The sequence below is a fragment of the Dendrobium catenatum genome, unplaced genomic scaffold (genome assembly GCF_001605985.2).
Source record: "Dendrobium catenatum unplaced genomic scaffold, ASM160598v2 fragScaff_scaffold_1211, whole genome shotgun sequence".
In the NCBI taxonomy this organism is placed as follows: Eukaryota; Viridiplantae; Streptophyta; class Magnoliopsida; order Asparagales; family Orchidaceae; genus Dendrobium; species Dendrobium catenatum.
Window position 1 is genome coordinate 70,047 of NW_021319673.1, and position 20,164 is coordinate 90,210.

The 20,164-nt window shown below is 36.3% G+C and overlaps 2 protein-coding genes across 5 annotated transcripts in view; one reads left to right on the forward strand and one right to left on the reverse strand.

Moving 5' to 3' along the window:
- Positions 1 to 5,332, reverse strand: part of LOC110099267 (probable methyltransferase PMT11) — a 20,160-nt gene extending 14,828 nt beyond the window's left edge. Inside the window, exon 1 of the mRNA XM_020826360.2 lies at positions 4,546 to 5,332. Within this exon, the coding sequence (XP_020682019.1) occupies positions 4,546 to 5,226 (681 nt within the window). The 5' untranslated portion in view covers positions 5,227 to 5,332. The remainder of the gene's footprint in view (positions 1 to 4,545) is intronic.
- A 3,797-nt stretch (positions 5,333 to 9,129) lies between these two features.
- The window catches only part of LOC110099268 (BTB/POZ and MATH domain-containing protein 3), a 39,216-nt gene continuing 28,181 nt past the window's right edge, over positions 9,130 to 20,164 (forward strand). For 2 of the 4 annotated variants that reach the window (XR_002303427.2, XR_002303428.2), the window contains exons 1-2: positions 9,130 to 11,983; positions 12,164 to 12,260. Coding sequence is in view for 1 of the 4 variants with exons in the window: in XM_020826361.2 (XP_020682020.1) it covers positions 9,415 to 10,867; positions 10,981 to 10,997 (1,470 nt within the window). In the remaining 3 variants the exon portion in view is untranslated. Of the gene's footprint in view, positions 11,998 to 12,163; positions 12,261 to 20,164 lie in introns of those variants that run through there. The other 2 variants (XR_003702229.1, XM_020826361.2) reach the window with 2 other exon arrangements.

Consider the following 20,164-nt stretch of genomic DNA (forward strand, 5'->3'; position numbering starts at 1 on the left):
CGGTCCAATGGACCAGTCCAGCCGGTCCAGGCGGGACCGGTTCACGGGTGGAATTCGCGAAACAGCGGAGAGAACTCCGCCTGTGCGGGATGCCGCGCGAGCCGCTCATCTTGCGGGACTGTTTTAGGAAGGTTTTTGAATGGATTTTAGGAGGGAATTTGAACGTAGGGACTGTTTAGGGAATTCCTTTTGATTTGTATGCATTAAATAGTTGATTTGGCTAGGGTTTGAGTATCTTGAATTTGGCTGAAATTTGAGATCTCTTAGATTTAGATTTTCTTTGGGCTCTAGCGGCGTCTAGAGATTTGGGAGAGATCGATCCTCCTCTCGAATTGAGGATCACTTGTATCTTTGTTGTTTTCTTCTTCTCCTAGTGAAATACAAGCTTTTCTTTGAGTTCTCTCAGATTTCTCCGGACAAGTGCTGTTTTTCTGTTTCCTGCTGTGGACAGCCATTTGGCTGCTGTTTGTTCGCCGATTTTGGTTAGGTTACTTGCGAACTCAAGTATTTCCTATCAAGATCCTTCAAAGATAACTTTAATCCTATCCACCACCAGCATTTCCCACGTTAAAAACCATGTTGAATCATCATTCTCACTTGCTTAAGCCTCTCAAGGCCTTCTGATGCAAACTCAAAATCTAAGATAGTTGAAAATACAAAAAGCTATTTTGAATTTGAATTTTAAACTTTGAATATAATCAAACACAAGGAGGTTGGACCAAGTATTTACCTATTTCAGTTGGATTACATCGAGGATCAGCTTTAAGCTCACATCCTTTTGCTTTAGTCATGGATGTTCTTACTAGACATTTGCAAAGGATGTACTCTGTATATGCTTATCGCTAATGATATTCTTCTTGTTGATAAGATTAGAGATGGAGTTGAAGGTAAATTTGAATTAAGGAGGTCAACTTAAGAGTCTAAATATTTTCATTTGAGTAGATCTAAAATCGAATACATTGAGTATAATTTCAGTAGTAATAGATCAAATGGGGGGATTGTGACTTTGATGGATCAAGTTATTAATAAGAGTACACGTTTTAGATAATCAGGTCTATTGTCCAAAGTGATGGTGAAATAGATGGTGATATTATTAGTAGAATTCAAGTGGTATGGTTAAAGAGGAGGAATGCATCGGGCCTATTGTGTGATAGAAAAATTCCCCTCAAACTTAAGAGAAAATTTTAGTGGGCAATCATGACAATAAAAGTAGCATGAATTGAACTATGGCGGATCAATGAGGACAAAGAAAAGTTAAATTTACAATTTGATAAGCCTAATTAAAAGCAATTCATATATTAGGCATGTCATAATGCTCTATAACTTCCAAAAAGGCATTATATGTTGAGTTAACAAACTTTCTAAATTATTCAATTTATGTCATTTATATAATTAAATAAAGTCAATTGAAATGCTAACATAATTACAATAAAAGTTTAAAAGCGAGTATGATTATTATTATATATTCAAGAAAACATCCAAATCAAAAAGAGTTCGCATTAGCCACAAAAATGAAGCTTAAATTCAACTTTGTGATCTATAGCTGAGCTTGGTTGATATAAGTCAGGCCGCCAACTTCCCTTTTTAAGCATGTTGGTTGGCTTGCCACAATTGGTGAGTTGACTAATAGATCCATATTCGACCCAAGCACGTGTATATTCTCCTCCTACAATAAAGATTTTTTCAAAGGTCACAATTAAACAAATATTAAGAGTTTAAGACCAACCATACAATATCAACAAGAAAATGGTCAAATTATCTAGGCAAACTAAGCCCAATTTGACCCAAGCACATGCACAACCTTCTCCTACAATTAGGACAAAAGCCCAAGCAATGGTATGATTAAATAGCCCGATAACAGCACCCTTCAGTACCATACCACCTAAACTCTTTGGTACTAGGGTGGCCTCACCCATCCACTATGCCAACATGATGACGTAGGTTGCTTGCCAACAATTGACCATTGTGAAGGGATAATGAGAGTATGCCATGCAATGGCCTTTTAAGTCTAGTAATGAAGATATCGTGCTTCCTAGAGGGCCCCTCGTCGTTCTAGCACCCACCCACCAATGAAGGTACCTCATTCTTAGGGGTGTAAAGTTTGAACCCAATAATTATATTTGATTCAAACCCGACACGATGATTGTAAATCTGGGTCAACTCACGCAAGAGTCAGGTTAAATTAAAATCAGCTTAAGTGACCCCAAAAAATTGGGGCATGTTCAAAACATGTCGAGTTTGAGTTAAGGTCAACCCAAAAATAATGGCTTAATCCATTTTATTCAACTTTTTTTTCATTATAACTCATATCCAGGAAAAGCTTAGGGTAGTTCTAGTGCCAGATAAGATTAGAGAGAATCGCCTTAGATGGTTTGGTCATGTAAAACGTCGTTGGCCTTCCGATGACCCTGTTAGGAGAGTAGAAGTATTAGATTTGGCCTATGTTAAGAAAGGTAGAGGTGGACCTAAAAAGACTTGGTTAGTAAATATTAGAAGTTGCCTTTCTTTATTACATTTAAATGATAATTTGACTCTTAACAGGACACAATGGAGAAAAATAACTCATGTAGCCGACCCCACGTAGTGGGATAAAGGCTTGATGTTATTGTTGTCGTTATATTTAGTTAGTTGTGCCCAATATAGTGCTCATGTCCATTTCAGGTTGGGTTGACACTAACCCAACTTGACCTAATTGTTTTTAGTGTCATATTGGGATGAGTTAGGGCTTGATCCTGTTAGGTTTGGGTTTAAATAATTCTAATTTGGGTTAAAATCTTCAACATGTTTAATAAGTGGGTCGTTTTAGGGGTTAGAGCCAAAACCAACTTATTAATCTAAATTGAAACACCTAAATCAACCCACGTAAGATTTGAATTAAATTTGGGTTAGCAATAAATGACCCATAAAAAAAAGGTTGAGTTCAAGTCAACCCAAGAAACAAAAACTTAACCCCCATTTGATCATTTCTTTTTTTAATGATTTTCAATTAAAAACTCATATTTCATAGCAATTTTTCAATTGAAAACTCATATTTCATAGGAATTTTTATTATTTTCAAGTTTTAGTACACAAATCGATTCATGGTGTCACATTTGTATCAAGTTGACACTAACGTAGCACAGTCAAATGTTTTTGTGTTGAGTCAGGTTGAGTTTGGTTTAGGCAAGTCAAATTTTAGTTGAGAAATTCTACTTTTTTACTAAATAGTTGGGATTTGGGTTAGCTCCATTTAGATCGTGTCATTTTCAAGTTGAAGCTAAACTCTAACCAATAAAACAAATTTACACCACTACACATCATTGTACCCCCCACAAAGGGAAATTGCAGTCACCCAATGCGGCAATGCCATGCACTAAGGTTACAGACACCTAAGGTTTTCTAAATTAGGGTATTTGCACCATTGCCTTACGGACACCCAAGCTACACACTCAAGCTCCCTCATTCCACTGCATAGTGCTAGAGCAACGTCAAAGGTAGTTGTCAAACCTACATCTAGCGACTCACATCCTCACATTTTCTCTGCCAATAAAAAAATGATTTATTCAACTCCGACAGCTTGTCATTGATGATGACATCAGTTCATACTGACGGTTTTGGATTGATCACCATACAACCTACAACCTGAAGACGCATGTTGTTTATCATATCAAAATCACATAAATCCCGAATATAACCTACCATAATATCATGGCAATTTACTTCATTAACCACATTCCTAAATGTCAGGATGCCCTATGACACTATATATAAAAATATAAAACCCCTAATTCAACTTCAATCATTTACCATTAAGTTTAATATTTCTCTCTTTTGTAGCTCACACAACAAAATCAAAAGCATAGGAGAGTCTATAAGTCTGATAGCTTAGACAAAAAATCTTATAATCAAACTAAGGCTTCGTTTGGGACGGCTTTATTACTGCTTCTTAAAGCGACTTTCTAATTAAATTTTTTATTTAATTATTTAATTAGAAATCCGCTTTAAGAAGCAGTAAGAAACCAGTCCCAAACGAAGCCTAAGTTATCAGAACAGCTTCACCCCTTAATATTAACTCATGAACTTAAAGCATTAGAAGCCTCCCATGGAGAGCTCAACTCCAGACTAGACGCTATCAATGTGCTATGTGTACATAAGAACAGCTTGAGAGGTTTGAAGTGTGCTAATCTTACTCCACCGGCGCATGATAGTGGTTCTGAACCGCAACAAGAGCGTATTGTAAATCAAATACATCTCAATGGGTAAGAAAAAAAAAACAACCCAAATGATAGCTGAAATTGAGAAAAACATGGACGTGCGGGTTTCACGCTACCCTATTACACCTGTGCTGAAGAATCTCCAAAGAACTTTACCGTACATTTGACAGGTGTACTTCGGAAGCTGAGACCTAAATTTATTAAGCACATCCATGTCATGAGAAATATATCCCCTTAATCAATCCTTGGCACAACTTAAAGTGCTCATGTCTTGCAAATGTAGGAACGAATAAAAGAATGCTTCTTTTTATTTAAGAATCATTAATGAAAGTTTAAGTTTGATTCAACCAACCTCGTCTCGGCTCTTCGGCCAAGGAATCCGAGTCTTGTAGTTATTTGGAGCCGGAACCAAGCAATTCAATCCCTTCCCCACCTCAGGGCAATGGCGCTCGAACTTCTCCCCTCTATCCGTTGAATTGAGCTTATCGATGGCCTCCCAGTTATCCAAGCAAGGAATGTACTCTCTCATGGTTGCAGGACAGGACTGGAACTTCTTAACCCTAATAACCCTACCCGTGCCCTGGTTTACGCCACTCGCCTCTTCCGTCTCGTTCCCCATACTCAAATTCTTACCAAGATCGGGATCGAACACCCCCGTATCAAATCTATCATTCATCTCCCCGTTCTCGTTCACAACCCCAAACTTCTCCGGCGGTGGGGGCGGCGGCAAGGACGCTGGGGGAGGCGGATATTGCAAAGGAGGCGGGGACGGCGGAGGCGGCGGGAAAGTAGAGACATTGGATATGAGTGTGGATATGTCAAATGTGCGGTTTGCGTTAGGAGATATGGCTACGTAGTGCCCGCGTTCGCCTTCGCTGGCCCCAGTGCTGCGGGTGAAGAAGATGAGCTTCTGGGATTCGTCCGACCAATGCTTGCCGAGTAAGAAGGCGGCGATGCAGCCAAGAAGGATCGAGGCTGTCTTTATAAGAAGTGGCGATTTCACCGTCCTGCCTAGGCTCTCAAGGCCTTTCATCTTCTTTTCCCCTCTCTCTCTCTCCACCTTCACTTCTCTCTGATTCTTTCTCTGCCTCTGGAAAGCGCAGACGCGAGATAGAAGCTTGGAAGAGGAACAATTAAAGCAGTCGGCGGAATCCTTCAAATCTTAAAAATAAAAAATAAAAAATAAAAAAATTATAATAAAAACAACATAGTCGGCTGATGGTTAAAATTACCGCGTGACAGCACTAATCTTGACGAGATTCTCCAATCAAGAGGTGCAGGATAAACTTAAGAAAAAAAAAAATTATTTAGCATATCGCCCTATCCTCATTAAATTATGATCTTGATAAGTCTTAAGAATATAAATTTTATTTTGATTTTAGTAAACACATAACGCATCTACATTTGCTTATTTCATAATAAATCTAATTATTTGAAGTATATGCTTACTAATTTTTAAATTATTATATTTTAAAATTTTTTAACTTCTTTTCACAGTGCTTAATTACATATGAGTCAAGTGAGTTAATTATATTTTTATAATATTTTGATATTAAATAAAATGTATTTGATAACTCAAATTAAATTATTTTTTGTTTTTATTATGGTGGTAGGGATAACTAATGGAGTAGTGAAGAAACAAATAAGATAATAATCGTGATAGTGGTTATCATTGGCAATCAGTGGTAGCTAATAATGATAGTGTTGATTGCTGACAAAAGAAATTTTTTTAATATTATAAATAAAAACTAATTAGTATTTTAAAAATGCCTTGATTTTTTTTAAATAAATAGAAATAATAACTAAAAAACTAATGATGATGATGATGATGATTATTATTATTATTATTATTATAAAAATATCCTGAAAATATTGGATTATAAAACTTTCATATGTTGTCTCATAAATACTAATTTAAAGGGTAATTATTTTTTAGATGCTTCCATGTGATTTATTTTCAATATAAGTGTTAGTTTGAGTTTTTTGGAAATTGGTCAACATACCAAATGTTAATACCTAAGAGTAATAGGATTAATTAAGGTTTTAATCAGTTATAAAACTCTAATGATACTACAAAATTGAAATTGATTCCATATAAATTTTATTTAGGGGCTCATTTGAGTTAAAATTTGTGATTTTAATTTGGAGAATTACTCTGGGTTCATTTGGTAGATTCAACTTTAAATTTGTTATAACTATTAGGATCTTTAAAAAATCTCATATGATTGCATATGTGCTAAAATATTTATGGCATTAGATGTCTTTGGATCATGAGAAAACTTTGTACAAGTGCAAATAAGTTAAAAGCAACACGTATGAGACAATTTTTTATATGGAAATTTCATAAATGTAAAAAATTATGAGATATGGTTGAATTGAAAATTAGCACAATTATGAGTCAAGAATATAAAGGGTGTCATTTCTTAGAACGTGATAATATATTAATATTGTTGCGGACTAGAATATATGCGGCGATAGAGTTAGAAAATTTCCGTCTCAGCGTTGTACGGATATCTAACACACAAACATAGGAGAAATGATAACACCAGGATTTTTACGTGGAAAATCCTGAAAGGGGAAAAACCACGGGGCCACGCCTAGTTGAAAGAGTTCAACTAGTGTTTGCTTGAAATACAAGAGGCCAACTCATCCTTAAAATTTAGGACGATCAGATTACAATGAATCACTTCTGGATTGAAAATCAGTTACAACATCAGGCAAAGTTTCGGCGTCACTTGGAGATCAAGCAGAATTCTGACGTCATTTGAAAGTTGGGCATAATTCTGGCTGCGTTCAGGCAGAATTCCGAAGTCGTTCCAAAATCGGGCAGAATGACGGCCTTCGGGCAAAATTCCAGCGTCGCTCGGGCAGAATTCCGGCGGCGATCGTCGATGAGGAGTTTCTTCCCTCCTAACCTTCTTCTCTTCTCATTCTTCTCTTCTTCCTCTTGCTTGGGTCCCCTCTCATGAGAAATATTTATAGATATTATTGAGTGGCATAGTTTGTAAATATGTGAGAGATCAGGGGTAAATAGGGAGTGATCGGACGGACGACCGATATTGAATCCCTTGATCCTGCACAATTCGTTAGACATTTGAAGGTCTTAATGGTGTCAGAATTCATCGATCTTTGGCTCATTGGATTCGTCTCGTCGTGCCGCTCGATTCTACTATAAGAATGTCATATATTAGAAACTGGTTGGTAACTCAAATTATGATTTGAACTTTCAAACAGCGCTTCGAGTGCTTGATTTGGACTTATTTGGGCTCGGATTGAGTCGAATTTGGTGTCGTTGAGTTCGTATTTTCAAGACGCTCAATTTGATTGTAAGTTCGCTGAAATCAAAGTTCATGTGATCCCGTATTCCATTTTTGAAGATACCGGCTCGATTTTGCCTCGAGATTCTTGCATGATCAAGATAATTAATTGATGATACATTTGTTGGCCCCCTATTTTCGGGCGTCGAAGCTCCAGGAGTTTGAAAATATGCGTAACAAACTTTGAAGAATTTTTCATGTGATTCGAAATCCAATCTTACATGTGAGAGCCTCAAATAGCTTTAAAATTGTCGAAATTGAGTCCGGAACGTCGAAAAACAGTCACGAGGACCCCAAAAATGTCCGATTAAAAAAAAAAAAATCCATAAAAAATACGAAAAGATCCATAAAAATTCTAAAAAATTCTAAAAATTCCAATAAAATCTGGAAACTTCTTTTCTTTTCCCAAAAATGCAGGAGGCCATGAACCGGAGGATCGGGATTTACTTATGAATGACTCATCTGATTTGGATGAGGTGATGGAGATTTTGGGTGGTACCGAGGCTGAGGAGTTCATTAGACCCACAGGTGCATGACTCACAATTCTTTTCTTTCCACTCAAGGAGTCATGCCGTATGAGAGGGTATTCGAACTTGGGATGGGAGGTTTTTTAACCAAGCACGCCCACCAACCTACCTAGGCCTGGTGGGGTAAATATCTCAATCTTCAAGACATCCTCTCAATACATATCATGTTCTCGTTGAGTTGTGATAATATTTTTTGAGTACTGAACAAAAACTTCTTATTATTCATTCAGTTTTAAGACCTAAATAAATATAATATTACTGAACTTATGATTGGGAAATAGCTCATCAATAATAAATTAGCGAACTAACTTTCACAAATCTTCTTTAATAACACACTCAATAAATGAGTTCTTAAGATCTACATTCATAAAATTATTATTATTTAGATAATGACTGATAACACTTATGCTTGTGATCATATCCCTCATCTTCTTTTCAATGACAAATTCACCAAAACTCAATTAATAATAAGAAAATTTAAATATCCTAAAATCGGCATTCTCACTTCCAAACACAATGGGGTAGCAATCATTCTTTTCATGATAAGCTTTTTATTGAAAAAATTATTACATGCGGACACTGAATGCGTTCGGAGTCAAATTCGGACACTTCACGTCATTCAATACACAGTGCATTGGACGATGTGGAGCGTCTACATTAACCTCCAAACGCATACGATATTCACATGTAATAATATATCCTTTTATATTAAAAGCTCACGAGTCAAAATCTCAAATTCTCAAAATAGAAAATTGAATTACTTTCCAATAAGATAGTTAATATTTTAGGTTTTTTTTTTTTTTTGAAATGGGATATCCACCCGCTGACACCCCCGTAAGGACATTTGACGGCGTGACTAATCCTCGACTGACCTAGAAGAGACACCTACTCCATAAAACTCATGACCTGTACTTGATTGGGCACCACTTAAGAGGCGCTGTCGCCCGAGGGGATTCGAGCACAGGTTGGAGGTTTCCAAGTACTCGCCCACCAACCAAACTAAGCAAAGGAGGATATTTTACTATTTTACGTTAATTTATGCACCCTCATGTTTTAATTTAATTTTATTTTATTTGGCATTGTGGTCGGACTTTTTCCGCGGGTCGCGTCTCTGGCCGCCCGTCCTCCCTCCCTCCAAATACCGCCTAGCGAATTATTGGGATCTCCGACTCGCGGTTAAGTATGATCGGTGCTAACGGGTTTGGTGGTTTTTTTGGATTTCTTTCACCGGTGAAGCGGGGCAGACTGGTTTTCTCTGACTGTGATTTGGTTGGAAAAAAGACTCTTCGTGACCACCGCAGCAGGCAGTGCCGTTGAGCAACGGTCCAGGAATCTTGCTGCGCGAGCCATTAGGAAGACGCGAAATGGGCATTCATAATGAGGTCTCACAACTTAGTTCGTTGGCCGCAAGCTATGCAGGCAATCAAATTATTTCCAAGTTCTCTTCTCATATGCTTTGCACCCATCCCAAAGAAAACGACAAATTTCTCTTCTTTGAGCTCTACCGATCACGAAACCGGCATTCCTCTCCACGTCTCCAGCAGCTACGGCACTATACAACCTCTTGATTTCGCCTCTGCTCTCACCTTATCCTCTAACACTAACAACCCTATCATTGGCTGTGCAACCCATGCCCAAATCATCAAGCTTGGCTTCTCAAATGACATTTTTACTAACAATAATTTGGTTTGGATGTATTCAAGATGTCAACTTTTGAATTATGCGCTCAACCTGTTCTATGAAATGCCTCAGAGAAATTTAGTGTCCTGGACCTCCATGATCTCCAGTTGCATTCGCAGTGATGAGCTTGAGATGGGCTTGGCAATATATTTGGAGATGATGAGGTCTAGGTTTTATCCCAATGAATTCACACTTGCCAGTGCCTTGAGTGCGTGCTGTGCGCTTGAGGACATTAAGCTTGGGAAGTCCTTTCATGCGGTTGCTTTCAAGATGTGTTGTGAGAGGAACTCCTTTGTAAGTAGTTCACTTCTTTGTATGTATGCCAAATGTAGTGATATTGAAGCTGCAGAGTTGGTATTTGGCTGTATAGACCATCAAGACTTGGCTTGTTGGAATGCTATGGCTGAGAGCTATGCATTTAGTGGCTATGGTCATTATGCAATGAAAATAGTATGTCTTATTCACTCCAAAGATCTTCCTGCAGATAAATTTACCTTTGTAAGTGGTCTTAAGGCCTGCACAATTTCTGGTAATGTAAAATTTGGAGGGCAGATTCACAGCTTTATCATCTACCATGAGTTAGAATCCAGCACTTCAGTGATGAATTCGCTCATGGATATGTATTTCAGGTATGAAATGAAAGACCGTGCGATGCTAGTCTTTAATAGAATACATGAGAAGGATATTGTCTCATGGAATACTGTAGTTTGTGGTTTTGCTCAAGCTGAGGATGAGAAGGAAGTGGTGGCCTATTTTTCCAGTATGTTGTACTGTGGTCTGAAACCAAATCAAGTAACTTTGTCTTCTATATTCAGACTTTGTGGTATGAGAGAGAATATTCATTTTGGGCTTCAGTTTTGCTGCTTTGCTTACCATCTTGGACTCTTCAATCATGCTCTTGTGACTAATGCGCTCATCAGTATGTTCTCTAAATGCGGATTAATGGACAAAGCATTTTTCTTGTTCAGCAGCCATGGAAACGAAAGCACAATTACTTACAATGAGATGATAGCAGGGTGTAACATGAATGGCTATTTTACAGAGGCATTGTTTATGTTCCACAGCCTGATCAAATGTGGCTTTAGATCAGATGAGTTCACATACACTAGTGTTTTGAGTGCTTGCCATGGAACCCAACAACATAAAATAGGTGAGCAGATACATGCCAAAATCATCAAATCTGGTTTTAATTCCTTTAGACATATATGTGCGTCACTAATCAGCACTTATGAACGACTTGGTTCTCTGGGAAACTCCTATAAGGTCTTCCAAGGTGTTGAGGATCTAGATCTGGCATGTTGGGGAGTGATGATTTCAGCATTTGCAAGGCAGCGCTTTAACTATGAGGCTTTCTCACTTCTCAATTCCCTGAGAAAAGTAGGTGAGAATCCTGATGAGTTCATTTTTGGGAGCATTTTGAATTCTTGTGCTGGTAATGGTGTGCTTAATCAGTGCAGGTGCATCCATTCTTTTGTGATTAAGACAGGATATGAGATGCATTTGCATGTGGCTAGTGCAGCTATTGATGCCTACGCTAAGTGTGGAGATATCAGTAGCTCATGGACGTGTTTTGATTGTGTTTTAGAATATAATGATGCCGTCACCTTCAACACCATGATTACAGCTCTTGGACACCATGGAATGATCAGTGAAGCTATTCAAATTCTAGAAAAAATGAGACGTGCTAATGTGCTTCCAACTCAGGCTACTTTCGTTGCAGTTCTTTCAGCTTGTAGGCATCTTGGTTTGGTGGAGGAAGGGCAGTATGTCTTTGATTCCATAAGCTCTACGTATGGCATGCTACCATCTAAGGATAATTTTGGCTGCTTGGTTGATCTTCTAGCCCGGAATGGGTTTCTTGAAAAGGCTAAACAAGTACTTGAAAGCATGCCTTATGAACCATGGCCTGCAATTTGGAGGTCTTTGTTGAGTGGCTGTCAAAGTCATGGAGAGAAAGAAATAGCTAGGCAAGCTTCAGAGCAGCTTCAACTACTGCAAGGCAATGATGGTGCCTTGGTGCTTTTATCAAATAGTTATGCCGAAGATGGGAGATGGGAAGACTCAGCGAATATGAGAATGAGAATTGTACAACAAGGTATTCACAAAGTGCCTGGGTATAGTGTAGTTGGGTTATAGGGCAGAAGATGGGATACGTTTCTGAGGCAAAAGGAGGGATCATTTTGTTATACATGGATTGTGGTAGACCGCGAAGGAAAAGATGTTAGGGCACTGTTGGCGCTCACACTACTTGATCAGAGCAGAAAGGGTAAGACAAAGAAGGTTTGTCTTGGTGGCTATAATTATTTCTAAAAGTAGTTATAGATCTGTTGTGAACAAAACAATATTTTAAATATGAGGGTATTATTATTATTTCTATGGGATAACAATTTTCTCTTCATCCATTACTCGCTAATGAATCTGATGTAAAAATAATAAAAAATTGTAGGTAGCAGTTGTTTGGAAGATCTGTGAAAAAGCTGTTCAAACGGATCCAATGTATATAACTACTTTGATCGGGCGCTCAATTATTGCGGGACTATGAGGTATGTTTTCCTTTGCTTCGCTTTCTTTGGGTCCTTATCAGTTACTTGTGGTTCAGCCTTTTGATTTGTTTTTGAGGGATTCATTTACTTTACCCTTTACCACACTAACTTGATTGATTTGTATACTGTTCTTCTGTATTATTAATAAATTCTATCGTCTTCTTATTGCTAGTTCTTTCATAGATTATAAAATCAATTGTTCACATCATGGCTTTGCATATGTTAGTTTATCCTTAAAATATTCTACTGCAACCATAATACAAGGTTTATTTGATTCGGGCCTCGTTTGGGATAACTTTCTTACTATTTTTTTCTTTTTCAAATGAAGCTTTAGTGTATTCAACGTGCACCAAACTCTCATGCTTTTCCCTCTTTTTTCTTGGCAAGTGCATAAAATATGAATTATTCAGTTATTATGCTCCCCAATTTAAACTTTCTTTTCTTGTTGACATGGACAAATCCGGCTTCTTTTTTTTTAGAGTGGATAAAATTTTAATTAATTAGACGACAATAATAATAATAATAAAACAAAATAATTTTTTTAAATAATAAAATAATAACATCAAATAGTAATAATAACAAAATATATATTTTTTTAAATTTAACCAACATAATGCTATCAAATTTATAAGAGGAAATTTTTATCATTTATCTTCCAATTACATTTTGGGAATGCCAAATATGATTGGGAAGAAGACAGCTGCGAGAGGCGGCGATGTCTTGAACATCGAATGCTCGAATCGTGAAAGCTGCTGAGTGCGAACTTGCGGGATGAGCAACGACATTTAGGATGATAATATTAGGGCAAAAATGTTCTTTTTTTTTGGGGGGGGGGGGTAAAATATAAAAAATGCCCCCACTAGTACGTTATTTTTTCTTAGGGTGTGCAAATGACATCAAGGGGATTCGCCCATGCTTGTTGAGCCCACAATTCCTCCAAATCCTTCGTTTTTCCTCCCTATTTCACTTAACGATTCATCATGCTTTTATAATCCTTCCCATCCATCAACCTTTGATGATCCCAATCTATACTTTCATATTACTAAAAATCCATTGAGGTCCTCTCTAGCATACTCCACAAAAAGTCATAGTTCCTAAATCTTTAAGGGAAATGATCAAACAGGAAAAGTGGCATTTGCTTTAGAAAAGAATAAAGAAGATTTCTATTCTGATTTCAAAATAAACTACTATTATTTTATAATCCTTAGAATTGATCATACGATCATTATTGATAGATGATTGGTGTTCTTTTGTTATTTATTAGTTTTTTTTTTAATTTCATAATATAAACAAGTGATTTTTCTCTTTCAACTAATTTCTATGTTTACTTGAAAATAATTTTCGAACCCTTCAGTTAGAAATTAGAATTATATTCTTTCATTTTAAATTATAATATATAACTTTATTTTTAATTCATACTATAAATTATTTCCCTTCTACTAATACAATTTTAACTCCTAGATAATTTCTAAATCTATCTACCATAATATTATTTTATTAGAAAGAGATTTATTGCTTCATATATATAATTAATAAATAGCTAAATGATTTTCCATTTTTTATTTCATTTATTTAGAATTAAAAATTTTAGTTTATATTATCTATTTAATAGTATTTAAATGCATATAACCCTTAATATGTAGAATTAAAATGTTTTATCTATTATTTTAGAAGAAAATATCATAAATATAAATATATGTTCATTATGTTGCATGAATTATCAAAGACTAGTTTTTATTGACTAAAATGAGATTATAGGAGAGGTTGTGAATGATATGTAAATGCTGTATGGAGTAAGAACTTAACTATTTGGTGTTGGCAAAAATCCTTGGCTTGTGTGAGATATTAGCAGAGTTTGGCATTGATGATTATTTGATACTCTCTGTGGTGTGGCTTGGAGTTGTATGGCTTCATCGAATCAAACGTTAAATGGGAGGTGGCACCAATGTCGAGCGGCCAATTGACATATTCAGATTTTTGATTGGTGAAAGGAGCCTGGGCCTAGAGAGGCCGTGTGATAGTTGAGGTTGCTTCGCTGCTAGCATTTGACGACTGAGTGGTTGAGTTTGCAACAAATTTGACACTCAAAAGAGAGAATTTGATGATGAATGGTCGAATTTGCCACAAATCTGACACTCAATAGTCGGAGAATGAAATTTACCTCCCCTGGAGGATATGGAAGATAGGCGACCTTGTTGTGATTTTTAGGGACTAAGAGAGCTAGTATAAGATAGCTGGTCGCGCCCTTTGCCCCAAGAAGTGGCAAGTATTTTGTGATGATCATACGGTTGAATGGATTGAAGTTCTAATGATGTCTCATTAGTAAGATTCATTTTATCACTACATAAAAAGTGAATACAATTCATCTAGGGTGATGGGTTGAAGATCTATGCATGTTGCGGTCTTGAAGGTTTGATAGGCCGGAGGAAGAACATTAAGGATATGGAGGATAATATATTTTTGATCCAAAGAGAATCCGACGACAGCTAGCAAATTCGCATTGTTGGCCTTGATTTTATAAAGATATTATGAATAGATTGATCTTTCATTACGATGTGTAGTTTATTCTTAAGTTGTATGATGCGAGGTTAATTCTTATATTGTATATGTTGATATATGATTGTCTAGATGCCAGTGCATGTTTCAAGATTAAGATTATAAGATTGAATGGAAGGCGAGATGATATAGTACAATGTGGCTGCAAGATTTTGATTTACAAGCATCCACTTATTATAGTGATGATGGAGAGTAAGAAATAGTCGTTTCATTGGCGAGGTGTTTTATTGGACAGGGTGTAGAACCATTAACATGTCCATCGAAGCAATTGGCCCTAAATTTTAGGAAGCTGTGATCTTCATATTGGAAGGTTATTGACTACCAGGGGAGGAATCAACTTCAGTTTTAAGAGTGGATCAACTTTATCATATAAATAAATTAATATTAAAAAAATAAAATAAGAATGCATACTTTTTTAAGTGTCTAGCCAGAACATGTTAACTAGGCATCAATGGGAGTAACAGTAGTGAAATGATAGATAACAAATCAATTTAAAAAATAAATAATAAGTTATTATAAACCCTAAATATAAACGCAAATCAAAATAGAATTTGATGCATGATTATCAAATTTAACTATTGCATTCAATCTCCTTTAGTCATTACATCAAATAAAGCATTTCAACACAATGTTTATCCAAGGCAAATAAGACAGACAAGAAAAGTGAACTGCAACACTTAAATAAACATTATAAAAAAAAAATCAAATGAAAACCTCTGTAAAAATGAAGTTCTCAAATCATGTCATAGAATCATAAGGAAATTCATACATTTAATAAATAACTAGATTTGCCGCTGAAAAGAGAACCCAAATATTGGATTCACCTTTTAGAAATTGCAACAACAACAATAACAACAACATCAAGCCTTTATCCCACTACGTGGGGTCGGCTACATGAATCCTTTTTCTCCATTGTGTCATATTAAAAGTCAAATTCTTGTTTAAATCTAATAAAGAAAGGTCATTCATAATATTTTATAACCAAGTCTTTTTAGGTCTACCCCTACCTTTCTTAACATAAGTCAAATCTAATACCTCTACTCTCCTAACCGGGTCATCACAAGGCCGCCGTTTTATGTGACCAAACCATCTAAGGCGACTTTCTCTAATCTTATCTTCTACTGGAGCTACTCCAACCTTTTCACGTATATGCTCATTTCGTATCCTATCTCTAAGGGTAAAGCCACTCATCCACCTGAGCATCCTCATCTCTGCCACACTTAACTTAGTATTATGCTTCTCTTTTAAAGGCCAACATTCGGCACCATAAAGCATTGCAGACCTCACTACCATCTTATAGAATTTTCCCTTAAGTTTGAGGGGTACATTTCTATCACATAACAAGCCCGATGCATTCCTCCACTTCAACCATCCAACTTGAATTCAGCTGATAATATTCCCATCTATTTCACCATCACTCTGAACAATAGATCCAAGATATCTAAAACGTGTATTCTTATTAATGACTTGATCGCCCAAAGTCACAATCCCCTCACTAGGTCTATTACTACTAAAATTACACTCCATATATTCCGTTTTAGATCTACTCAAACGAAAACCTTTAGACTCTAAGGTTGACCTCCATAATTCAAGTTTACCTTCAACTCCCTCTCTAGTCTTATCAACAAATTGCAACAATAAAGAAAATTTGAAACCATAGTGTATATGGTTCTTCAAACAAAATTTTGAATTTCCATTAAAAAAATAATTTTTTTCTTCTTGAAGAGAGAGAAAGCAGCAGAAAAATAATATATGTATATGTAAAACAAGCTCAAAAATGCGAAATGGAACAAGCCATTCTTCAAGAGTGTCGGAGATGGAAGTTGATATATCATCAAAAAATTATCTTGATCTAGCATGATTCTCAAGGCAAATTCACATTGAAAGCTTTTAAAATTAATTTCGAAGCCATCCGAACTCTAATTTCAGCAAACTTATGATTGAATTGAATGTCTTGACAATACGAACCCAACGACACATAATTTGACCAAATCCGAGCCCAAATTGGTCTAAATCAAGGGCCCAAAGCATATTTAGAAGATTCAAACCATAAATTTGACGATCAAATGATTTTCAAATGTGATATGCTTATAATCGAATCAAGCGGCTCGATGAGATGATTCCAACGAACCCAAGGTCATCAAATTTTGACATCATTATGACACTTAAATACTCGATAAATGGTCTATGATTAAGGGAGTCGATATTGACCGTCAATTCGAAACACTCCTAATGCGTCCTTAATCTTCTCCATATTCACTGACCTTGCAACTCTAAAAAAATTATAAATAGATCTTCATTCTTCACTAAAAGGGGAAGTGAGGAAGGGAAGGAAGAGAGGAAGGAAGATAAATCAGAGATTTCTCTTGCCACCATACTCCTCGACCACTGCCCGGCCACCGTCACCGGACTAAGAGAAATCAAAGAATTCTCTTGCCACCATACTATCACCGGACTTGCGCTCAGTCACTGATCACTGCTCGACTTCTACCCAGCCACTAGTCGTCACTAGACTTCTACCCGACCACTAGCAGTCACCGAACTTCTGACTAGATACCAATGTCGCTTGCCGACTACAATATCCTCGACCACCGTCGCTCGACTGCATGTAAAACCCCTCAGATTTTCAAATTTTTTTTAGTTCTGTTAGTCCGTACGAACTGATTTTAGTACAGGACGAACTGAAGAAAATTGTGAAAATCTGTATGGTTAGTACATATGAACTGCCTGTACGAACCTGAGTTCATCCGTACGAACCTGAATTCGTCGGGACGAAAATTGTCCAGAGAGCAAGTCGTCCTGGGACGAATAGGATTCGTCCGGGACGATCTGATTTGAGATATTTTTGAGATATTTTGAAGAAAGAGAAAGCAAGAGAGAGAAAGAGAAGGAAAAAGCTTGGTTTTGGAGGCCACGGAGCAATTTTCGTCCGACGCCGCTGTTAGAAGAATTGTTTATCTCGCAGTAAGGAATCCGAATCCTATTTCTGATTTCGAAGATTTCGTGTTTTGGTATTTTTCTGCTCAGTTTTATGTTTCCATTACCGAAAAATGTGCATATCTTTGTATTGACGTAACTTTTACCGCGTAACTTTTGGTATGTTATAGAAATGATGATTTTGCATGATTTGAGTATTTTCTAAAAAGTTTTCACCGGGTATTTTGAATTCTGTAGGATTTTTATCGAATAGTAAATTATCTGGATGTTGAAAAATATTGCTTCAATACAAGTAAAGTTTTGAAATGATGTTTTTTCCGATTTCCGGTAATTTGGTAATTTTCTTATATTGTGTATTTTGTCTCTATTTGAGATTTCTGTCGACTGTACGATATTTTAAGGATTCTCTTCATTTGAGCTAATCGTGATTGTTGTTTTCAATGCATTAATGAGATGTATATGAATGTGAATATATGATTGAATATACTATTATTACTGAAAGACAAGTAAAGACTGATTGAACCGTTGGTTGAAGATCGACCTGTGCAGGATGGTGGGCCAACGGGCTTTCCTTTAAAAGGGGTTTGGTGTTATCCTCTATTGATCACGTGATACAGCGATTGGGAGTTATAAGGAGATTATTATGCCGACGGGCAAGGGTGACGAGCCTTATTGAGCCAACGGATACAACGATACAACGATACATCGATATTCCAAGATTGAAAAACGCCTTAATAGCCAGTGATTGTACTTGTTAAGTAAGACTACTGTACTTGAATGCATGCGTAAAGTATTGTTCTTATGATTTCCTTATGGACTTACCGATATTGCTTGATTTCTTGTATCGACTGATTTATTGATATTGAACTGATTTATTGATTTATGTATGAATTTATTGATTTATTGATATTGACGGATTTATTGATTGAGTATAGATTTATTGATGAATGGATTTACTGACAGATTTACGGGTTTACTGTTACTGTACGATTTCATTGATATTGCATATTGTACATGTCACTGAATACAGATACTGATATGGATATTGATATTGCATTAATTCATTGATACTATATTGCATTGATTCATTGATATTATGGACACTGATACTATTGATTCATTTATACTACCGATACCGATACCGATACTACTGATTCACCGATACTACTGATTCATTGCACTGATATTATGGCACGTGATACACCGAATACTAATTGATACATGTGATACCCTGATACATGTGATTTACCGAGCTCGTGATCTAGAATATGATTTTATTGTATTGATATGATTTTACTGCATTGATTGGTTTATTGATTTATTGATTTGATTTCAACTCTTTTTAATGATGTATTGATTTGATTGTTTTATATGATTTCATACCGATTGATACTATTGACCGGAATTGATTTCTTTTTTTAATTATCTGATTAATTCTATTGATATGATTAATTGATGTTTATAATACGATATTGATTTGATGGATTTACTAGTACAGACTTATTTACTGAGGATTTATCGTTATTGTGCGGATTTATCGTTACTGTATGGATTTACTGTTACTACACGATTTCACTGTTATAGCATAATCGTTCATGTCGTCGCAGGATTGTTACTGATATTGATACATACGCTGCTACTACTGATTCACTGTACTGACATTATACACGTGATATAGATTACTGGATTGCATATGATTTATTGAGCAAGTGATATTGAATAACTGAAATTGCAAGTGTATATTTTGATACGATTCTACTACATTGATTAGACTGATGTTATAGATAAGACGACTACTGTAGTGATTTGACTCACGTACTGGTTCATTGAGCTTTATGGGATTTTCTACTATTCACTGATTCTATCATTGATGATTTTGGATTCTATTGTTTATGCATTAATTATTGATTTCTATTATGCATTGATTTCTGTTTTTCGTATCTGCATAGATTCAATGATCATGTGCAAGTGACTGTTATTGATTGACTGATTGACATGCATATTGTTTCAATACCGTGTTTTGATTTCAGTTGTAGGCTTTGGTGACCTGCTGGGCTTTTTGAAGCTCATTATATGTGGTTAACAATTTCAGGTCTGAGCAAGGGAGCAAGAAGTGATGGTTGATCAAGACTGTTGATGAATTCTTTCACTATAGACGCCTGGGATGTCACACTGCAATCCTTCCGATCAACATCATTCGACTACGATCCTTCCAATCACCGTCGCCCACCGACTACACTTTTTCCAACCATTATCGCTCGACTGCGATCTATTTAACCACCATTGGCCGACTACAGTCTTTCTGACCACGATCTTTCTATTACGGTCCTTAAGATCACCATCGCCCGCTGATTACAGTCCTTCTGACCACTGTCGATCACCGACCATGTCGCCCGTCGACTATAATCCTT